Genomic DNA, 9,382 nt, shown 5'->3' with positions numbered 1-9,382 from the left:
AGGAGTGGTGATCAGGACATGCTCTCTGCTGCCAGGAGAGATTGTGCTGGGAGTTCAGGACCCACCACACTGCATGAGTTTCCATAAATTATACATTTAGTTTTTACCAACAAGAACATACTGATGTATTTATCTTGCATTTTTAAAATTATTTTTTAATCGTGCATTTTAAAAGAATATTTGCTTCCTTCTCTAACCAGATGGGTATTACATCCTAGAATTAAAAGAAAAAAAGCAACACATGCTCCCCGCGTGATTATATTAGTCCCTGTTGGGCACCACCTATTTTCAGTTCCTCTTATCAATGTTCAGAGGCACTAGATCGACTCTCGGGCTCCAAATAAAACTGGTTCCCAACTACCTGGAAACTGGAAAAAGTTTGACAACACTCAGGCATTTGACTGGGATGTTAATTTGTCTAAAAAGACCTTTTTTGGACAGAGCTGTCTTTGGGTGGGGATAGAGGAGGCATGGGGAAAATGAGAGGGTTCGGGATGTGAGAAAAGGAAATATGTGAGTTATGTGGCCTTAAGCTTTCCCACTTTAATTTTAAAAACCGAATGTGCTCATTTGTAATCTCCTTCTCTTGCATACTTGCATACCTGTAGAATGAGGCTGGGTAGACAGAAGTAACAAGAGTAGATGCCCACCTTACCAGACACCAGGACTGACCTGCAGTTGAGATCACAGTCTCCACATGCCATCTGCTGGCCCCGCTGGGCCATGGCGCTGGCCTAGGATCGCCCTTGGTTAGGCTTGCCCTGACTGTCTTCCCACAGCTCTAGGGAGAACAGCTTTCCATTGAAGGATCCTTCAGGCACGGCACCCAAAGGATAAAAGAAAAGTGAAAAGGCCGATCAGTGTCTGTCCTGTCTGCCGCGTCTGTCCCTCCCCCCAACCTCTGAGGGCGTTCTCAGTTCCTCAGTTCCGGGGAGGAGGAGCATGGCCAGATCTAGGAGGAAGACAGGGGGCCACTTGTTTACCCAAAGGAAAGAAGGCAGGGGAGCCTAATTCAAAGGAATCAAAGTTGTTCTGAGGTGAGGCAGTAACTTTGTATGGGGACTAAGTGTGCTTGGCATTTGTCCCTTCCCCTTGCTGAGGTGGCTTGAGAAAGAAAAGGGACGGCTGGCCTAGCAGAGCAGGGAGCCTGGGACTGGAGGAGGTAGGGCCAGTGTTAGGACACCGGGCTGGGGACAGCCCCAATGCTCGGCGTTATATAGTGTGTTATAAGCATTTCTGAGCTGCCTCACTTCCCCTTTAATTTCTTGTTTGTTTTTTAAACTTTGATGGTTTCCAGTAAATGTACTCAGTTGTGTGACTATCACCATCACCACAATCCAGTTGTAGAACATTTTCATTACCCAAAAAGTAGAGAAAGACAAGTCATGGGAAATAGAGGTGGGTAGGGAAGCAGACCCCCCATGGCTTCTCAGATCCCCAGGACCCTGGGGTTGGACCCCTACACCTCCTCCCCTCTGCTCCCCCTCCCAGACTGGACTGGATGGGGAACACCCCACCACCACCACCAGCAACCCCAGGTACCCTCGTAATCTCACCAGTTTCTGGGGGTGGAGTGAAGCTGCAAGTTCAGCCTTCAGCTTCTTGCACAAACTGCTCATGATACTTTCACTTTTCTTTCCTGGGAAGCCAGGCCCTCCCTGCTGCCTGTGCCAAGCACAGACTTCCTGCCTCACCCGCTGGTACTCCCTGCTTGTCTTCCAGTCTTCCAGGAGCGACTGCTGGCTGGCCCCTGCACCACAGAAGGGAAGGAGCAGGTGGAAAACTCAGCATCCAGGTGGGTTTTTCACTTAGCTGCTTTGTTCGTTGTTGGTGATTGGGCTTTTAAGTTTCATTTCCTGGCAGCAGCTGCAGGGTGAAACTCCACTGCGTAAACTGCGGCTCACTCTCTGTAAAACTGTGTTTTCCAAGGAGATAGAGAGTATGTGGGATTTAATAGGAGACTACTGAACAGGGGGATGGACAGAAGGGCAGCACACACACAGCTCAACTCTTTCTTCCCTAAATTCTAGCCTGTGGTTGTGGGTGAGACAAGATTTGCTCGCCACCGTGCTCATCCACGCTCTGTGATCCTGCACTCTGCCCCAAATGGCAACTCATTAATTATCCACTGTGCCAGTGACTGAAGGTAGTTGGGAAGGGGGGAGAAAGGAGAAAATAAGGAGGGTACATTTCATTTCCTCCGTGGTGTATTGTAAACTTCTTATAGTTTTTCTTTAAACATATCCATAATTATTTACCTGAAATAAATTCCTAGAAGTGGAATCTGGGACTCAAGGGAGCACATATTTTAGGACATTTGGCCATGATTACTAAGTTAGCCTTCAGCTTCCACCAGGAGAGTCTGTGATTGGTGCTATTATTTTCTATCGTGGTCCATTTGAGAGGCAAACTTGTTATTAAGTTGACTTTATTTGCACTGTTCTGACTACTAGTGAGTTACCCTGTTTTTTATTATATTTATTGCACAATTATATAAGTGCCTGTTTATGTCTTTTTCTTTTTTTCTACATGGATGTTTGTCTTTAATTTGCTCATTTTTAAGACTTCTCCACATAATAAAAATCTGAACACTCATAGATGAGATGTGGCATCAGGTGCTGGCGAGAAATGGGGCTTTGGTCAGATGAGCTCTCCTTTGCCACCGAATACCTTGGGCAGGATACTTAACCTCTCTGTGCTTCATCCCTGGAAATCATAACAGACAAGGAATGAGGGGGGGGTCACTTCATTAATTATATAAATATCTAACCACTATACTGAACCCTGAAAACTAATATAATAATGAATGTCAACTGTAATTGAACAATCACAGAAAGCACTTTTTTTAAGAGGAACCAAGGGAGTGTTCTATTCTGAAAGCTGTTGTATAATTAGTCGTCCTAACCCCAGAGCCCCTTCCTCTTCTTAGCATGTCCTGTGTTCATTCTGACTTTCTCTAGCTCTGTGCTCTTTACAATATCCTTCCCTCATGCATGTCGTGGATGGGAGATTTCTTTCCCATTTGTTTTCTATCTTCCAGGATTTCTTCACAATTATAGAGGCCCACCCTACCCCCCCTTCCCCCCACCCCTGGCATGTTTTCTTGTTTTCTAGTACTGTTCTGGATTTTCTTTTTTACAATATCTTTTTTTCTGTCAACTTAAAGGATTTGAGAATGAAGAAAGAGAGAGACAAGGTACTCAATCTGCCACTGGGATTAAATCCTGGGAAATACAGTTCCATTTTCTCTTGGACATAAAATGGAGTTGGAAAAATGGGATCTCTGTTCATTTTGTTTTTTAAATATCTCTAGATGAATAAATATTTTGTCAATGCCTCCCTCTTCTTGACAATTTGTCAGGAAATGTCATCTGTCAATTTCCTGCCAATTAAACTTACTATTTTCTCATGACCTACAAATGGTGAATTTTATAAATGTGGCATGGGCATGGGAAAAGGCACATGTCTAAGATATGAAATTGATACATAAATCAGTCAAATCACCTTAACTAATTATGTCTTTTATATTCTTTGTGTTTTTATTTATGTTTTGCCTATTTGTGTGTTGAAGATTGTAGGTGATTAAAGTTTCTAATCTAACATTTATCTTGTTTCCATCTTTTTGCCTGTTTGGGGCCATCCCTTTTACATAAGCATGGCTTGTGTGTGCCTTAAGCTGCAGTCTAGGAGATCTTAACTCAGCTCAATGTAGCCACAGACCATAGTGCTTATGACTGGCAGCCAGGAACCAGAAAGTCAGGATTTATTCACCTGTTCCACTTCCAGGTTGCACAACTTAGGGTGAGTTATTAAACCCCTCTATGTCTCAGTGTCCTTGACAATAAAAATGGCTGCGATCATAGTAATCAAAGGTTTTGTGAAGGTCAAATAAGTCACTTCATGGGAAACCCTTAAAATCTGGCACACTGGAAGCTCTCAATTAATATTAGCTATTTTTAATACCTGCCCAATGTTTAACCAGCAGCTCCTTTGGGGTTTCAGAGTCATGTCGCTGGTCACTTTTAGCCTCCATTATTGCTGGGTGTTGTCCTATAACCAGTCTTTGGGGCAGATGTTGCTTTGCAGACTGCTCAGGGATGCCTTTGGGGCCAGAATGCTCACTAAACACAGAGGGCAGCTTCCCAAGCTCCACAATGTCTTTGCTTCCCTTTTTTTTTTCTTCTGCCCCTTCCATAGGATGTTCAACATCACCCGAGACTTAAAAGAAACTCTTCGCCAGCACTTCATCTTCCAGAAGCTGGAGATCTCCTATGCCATATGCAAGCCATTTCCCTTCTTGGAAGGCCTCCGAGACAAATCCTTCATCTCTGATAAAATGTACATGGTGAGTCATGTTGACCACATTCACATAACAGCCCAGTTCTCACCAAGAGCCCAATTGTTGAAGTCCCAAACCAACACACACCACACACACACACACACACACACACACACACACACACACACACCAGATTTCTAGAGTTTAGAAGGCCTGGACTCAAATGTTCATTGGCAGAGGATATCATAGGGTGATCTCAAACCAGGTGACTTAAAAGAAAAAATGGCTGTGGCTGAGTAACTCAGTTAGTTGGAGCATTGTCCTGATACACCAAGGTTGGGGGTTCAATCCCTAGTCAGGGAACATACAAGAATCAACCAGTGAATACATAAATAAGTTCAACAACAAGTCAATGTTTTTCTCTCTCTCTCTCCAAAAAAATCACTAAATCAAAAAAAAATTTTAATGTATTTTCCCACAGTTCTGGAGGCCAGAAATTGAAAATCAAGGTGTTGCCAAGGTTGATTTTTTTCTAGAGTTTCTGAGGGAGTCTGTTCCCTGACTTTCTTCTGGTGGTATCAGCAATGTTTGGTATTGTTGACTTATAAAAACATCTAATCACTGCTTCCATCTCTACATCACTTTATTTGTTTGTGTGTCTTCTCCCTTCCTCTCTCTCTCTTCTAAGAACACTTGTCATTGTGACTTAGGGCCCACCTAATCCAAAATGATCCTTAATTATATCAGAAAATACATTTTTTTTAAAAACAAGATCACATTCACAGGTTTCAAGTGGACATATCTTTGGAGGGAGGGGACACCATTTATCCTACTAATGGCACCATTTTAATTCCTAAGAGCATGACACCCATGGTCCATTCTAATGTGAAAAAAAGGCAGGCAATGGGATATGTCTATGTGTATAAAAATGGCATTCTTTTCATATAATTTGGGGTGTTTAAAGCAATTCCTGAGCCTAGGGAAGTGTTAGCAGTGATAGAACCCTCTCCCCCAGTATTGGCCTGGCTGACTCTAAGCCCTCTCTAGATCATAGCCCAGCTGTCACTTCTCAGAGATGTCTCCTTGACCTACTCCTAATTAAGACCCCCCTCATTATTCTTCCTATGATTTCCCTTAATAAAATTTCTCTCAACAATAATTGGATATTTATTTAATTTGTGTTTATTATTTAACTAGAGGCCCAGTACACAAGTTTGTGCATAGGTGGTTTCTGGCAGGTCTGCCCCTATCAGGGTGGGGGGGCCAATCAGGGTTGGGGCTGGCCAGGGGGGGGGTTGCGGGTGTTTGGCCAGCCTGCCCTGTCCCCTGGTCGAACTCCCAGTCAAACTCCCAGTCGAGGGAACAATTTGCATATTAGCCTTTTATTATATAGGATGCCTATCTTTTTTGTCTGACAGTGCCCCTCCCCCAATAAGAGAGCACCATGTTAATCTTCTCCATTGCTTTGTACACAAGGACTAGACTAGTAGGTGCTCCATAAACATTTTACAATCAATTCTCTCTTGCCATATTTGTCTTCTTAGCCATCCTCTTATCAAGAAGAATTCTCTGGGTCATTTCCCTATGGCTAGAACCTATTTGGGCCATCTCAAGTCCAAGAGGCAAAAAGAGAACACAGGCTAACAAAAATCAACAGAATAACAACTAGTTACTGACCACTGGGTCAATTGCTGAAGTGTCCTGCCCAGAGCCTTAGAGAATAGAATTATACCATAACAGTCTTTGACTCCACTTTCCTTTCTTAAAATTTCTCTATTCCCTCAAATAAACCTAAAATAAGGTTTACAAAACAGACTTATTTTAAAGAAGGCTAAATTATTTATTTCTATGACTATCAAAGTATATATGAAGTTCTCAAGTAAACAGGTAAAACTGTGATTTTTCTACATTAGGAGTTTGACTATACATTTTGCATTAAATTCCTTCTTAAAAGAGCAAAATAGCTCTATTACAACTTAGAAAACCACAAATATATAACAAACCTCTATCTTTATAATCATGTATAATAATCCTTCATTCTGTTTCTTAAGGAGTCTATGGAAGCCTGTAGAAATATGGTCCCTGTATCCAAAGTGGTCTACAACATTCTCACCAAAATGGAGGAGCCATTTAATCTGTCATTTCTGGAAATGTTGTTCAGTCAGATCAATCTACGTGAATACCCCAACCTGGTGGCAATTCATAGGAGCTTCAGAAATGGTATGATGCCTCCTAAATACCTCTGGGGCTATAGAAGCATGAGGGGGGTTGCTATGCTGAAAGTTTGGGTTGTTTTCCAGCCCCAGACAGGCATGTGGGCCCATGTAAAAGAGGCACTTTAATTGCCCACTTTTTCTTTGGGAAGGTGTGGGGCATGCTCTCTCACAGATATGGCAGCAAGAGTAGCCTCTAGCCCTGGTTCTCTAAGATGACTTTCTAGAGGGCACATATGTTTCTGTCTGACCTGTTCTAAGAATTTGGGGAAATTGTACCGATTAGCATACTGGACAGTCTCTAAGGAATGCATAAAATGAGGAAATGCAAAGTTCCAGAAACCCTTTCTGATGGAAGGATAAGGAGAGCAAGAGAGGAAGAGTAATGGGTAAGGAGAGATAATAATAAGTTTATCCTTTGTTGGTGGTATTGTTTTCTTTTTGAGTGCTTAGTATGTGCCAGGCAATATCCCAGGCACTTCATATGATTATTTCATATCATATTTAAAATAATCCTGTGGAGTCACAATTATCCCCATCCTATCTAATAAAGCTGGAACATGCAAATTGACCGTAACTCCGAAACAAAGATGGCGGCACCCACAGCCAATAAGGAGGGAATATGCAAATTGATGTGACAAGGCAAGAGGTGGAAGGAGGCTCTGGGCCGGAGTGCAGGAGGTGCTGGCAGCCAGGGGAAGGAAAGCCTATTCTTGCACGAATCTTTGTGCATCGGGCCTCTAGTATAACATATAAGGAAATTAACGCTCTAAGTAAAAGTAACTTTCCCAACGTTATTTGTCTGTTAAGAGCAGAGCCAGAAGTCCTACCTGTATCTCCTAATACCAGGGCCTGGAATTTTAATCACTCCACTAAAGTGGGTAGCTGGGAGGCAGAGTGTGACACTGGAGGGGAGAAGAAAGGGAGGGGAATTGTGGACACAGAGGCAGAAAGAGGATATGAGAAAGACATGGAGCATGAAGACCCTTAGAGGGAGAAAGAACTGAATAAATAAAGGAGTAGAAAAAAGAATGGTGATAGAGATCTGAAAAAAAGAAGAAGAAAAAGGAGCAGATGGTAAAACTGTTTCAGGTTTGAGGAGAAACACAAGGTTCACTTATCTGAGAACAGCAGGGTAGAGACCAGCAGAGCGCTATTGCTGAGAGCTCTCCAACACTTTTCCATCCAAAGCCTCCTTCCCAAAGGGGGAAATGAAACCTTGGGCTCAAGGGGCCTCAAAAGAGAAAAGTCACCCTTTAGGCAGGCATGTGGCCCATGCTCCTGGCAGCATTGGGGCATTTCTGGGAGAAATGTTGTTCTCAAAGGCCATGCCAAGCAAGTCTGACAGTCAGGCTTGCCCCCCTGACCTAGCTGAGCTCAAACCTCCTTCTTGATCTATTACTCTGTGATTTTTTTTCTGGGTCCCTCTCCAAAATCCTACCTTACTTGCCTTTTTCTGTTCACTGATTGAAACAACTTTACTTCTGAAATACATGATGGAGAAGAATCATAAGAGAAAACCACCATTGGCCATGCCAGGGAACAGCCTGGGAAAAGTCATGGGCCTGGGGTACTAGGGATGGGAAGGGAGTTGGGTGTGGCCAGATCACAGGGTACAAGGTGAGGAGGCACAGAAGCTGAGTCTGCAGAAACAAGAAACACTATGAAAAGAAATTCATATTTTATCTTATTTGCTATAGGGAAGTATGATATGCTTATTTATTAAAACAGGGGAATCTATTCAATTAAAGCATTGTTCATAATTGTCTAAATTCTGAAGGCAAAATTAAGGAAAATCTAAAAAATTTAAATTCCTGGGGATAAAGTGAAACTCAACTTCGTGTGTGAAACTACTTTGTTGATAGATTGAGGCTAGATAAAGTTAGTATAGCACTGCTCAAATTCATAAATTAAAAAGAGGCCACAAATGGATGGCGATGACGATAAATCAATTCTCTGCACCTGGGGGGAGAATGAATACCTCTATGTCCCCCAACCTATTGGAAGTCATGTGTGTAAAGAAATCCCTTTCCCACATAATTCTGAGTCTCTAGGGTGCTGATGTGTGCTCCTTTACAATTCCAGTTGTCGCTTCCTGTGGAGGATGGAGAGGAGCCACAGTGACCGTCTTTGAAGTCCCAACCAACTCAAGAGGTAGAAGCCCCCATCAGAACCTGCTGCCACTGCCTGCACCCCAGCGCCCCCCACTGAGATGCCCAACCCCTGTGCCCAGAGTCAATCAGCCCAGTGCAATCCCACAGCACAGCAATAAGGTCCTGGACAAGCCACCCAGCTCTGCTGGCCCTGCCAAGGCTCTCCCAAGAGTCATCCAGGAAGGAAGGACTACTCCAGGTGAGATACAGATTCAGTCCAACACCTGGACTTCACCAGCCTGGGTGCCTGTGGTCATGTCTACAACCCCAAGGTCCCACCTTTGTGTTAATCTGCCCCTTCCATACACCCACCTCCTATATACAGCCTTTTCTAAGACGGGTTATGTACACTGTGAAGGGCCTGGATGTGGAGTCCAGAGCCCTGCTTCCATCCCTGGAACAGCCCACCCTCTGCCCTTGGACCTTGGTGCTCCATATACCCCAGGCATTTTCACCCTTCACTCTCCTCCCCCACACCCTGTCCATCTAACCTGTAATGATTTTCCTTCCTCTCTTCAACAGCCAACTTGACATCCCGCATAAATGATAAAGAAGACTCACAACAGGTGCCCAGCACTCCCCCTGCTACTGTGCAAGGTAATGTACTTGAGGATGGCTTAGTTTAGCTCAAGGTAGCTGTGAAGGGAGGATACGCACCTGCCAACCAGGAGGCTGGTGGTAGGAACCCTGAGAGAAAGAACTGTGTATGACAAAGAAAAAGACAGAGGGGAACCAAT

At 43.6% G+C, this 9,382-nt stretch overlaps 1 protein-coding gene across 14 annotated transcripts in view; it reads left to right on the top strand.

Annotated features, from left to right (window-relative positions):
• Nucleotides 1-928: 928 nt before the first annotated feature.
• SP110 (SP110 nuclear body protein) overlaps nucleotides 929-9,382 on the top strand; it is a 34,206-nt gene continuing 25,752 nt past the window's right edge. For 8 of the 14 annotated variants that reach the window (XM_023762117.1, XM_023762152.1, XM_023762130.1 and 5 more), the window contains exons 1-5: nucleotides 1,723-1,795; nucleotides 4,198-4,345; nucleotides 6,331-6,499; nucleotides 8,578-8,844; nucleotides 9,168-9,242. In XM_023762117.1, coding sequence (XP_023617885.1) covers nucleotides 4,199-4,345; nucleotides 6,331-6,499; nucleotides 8,578-8,844; nucleotides 9,168-9,242 — 658 coding nt within the window. In that variant the 5' untranslated portion in view covers nucleotides 1,723-1,795; nucleotide 4,198. Of the gene's footprint in view, nucleotides 1,038-1,647; nucleotides 1,796-3,654; nucleotides 3,802-4,197; nucleotides 4,346-6,330; nucleotides 6,500-8,577; nucleotides 8,845-9,167; nucleotides 9,243-9,382 lie in introns of those variants that run through there. The other 6 variants (XM_023762110.1, XM_023762103.1, XM_023762109.1 and 3 more) reach the window with 6 other exon arrangements.

The sequence above is a fragment of the Myotis lucifugus genome, unplaced genomic scaffold (assembly GCF_000147115.1).
Source record: "Myotis lucifugus unplaced genomic scaffold, Myoluc2.0 scaffold_3, whole genome shotgun sequence".
Taxonomy (NCBI): Eukaryota; Metazoa; Chordata; class Mammalia; order Chiroptera; family Vespertilionidae; genus Myotis; species Myotis lucifugus.
The sequence above is the reverse complement of the archived record's forward strand: the minus strand, read 5'-3'. Positions and strand labels throughout refer to the sequence as shown.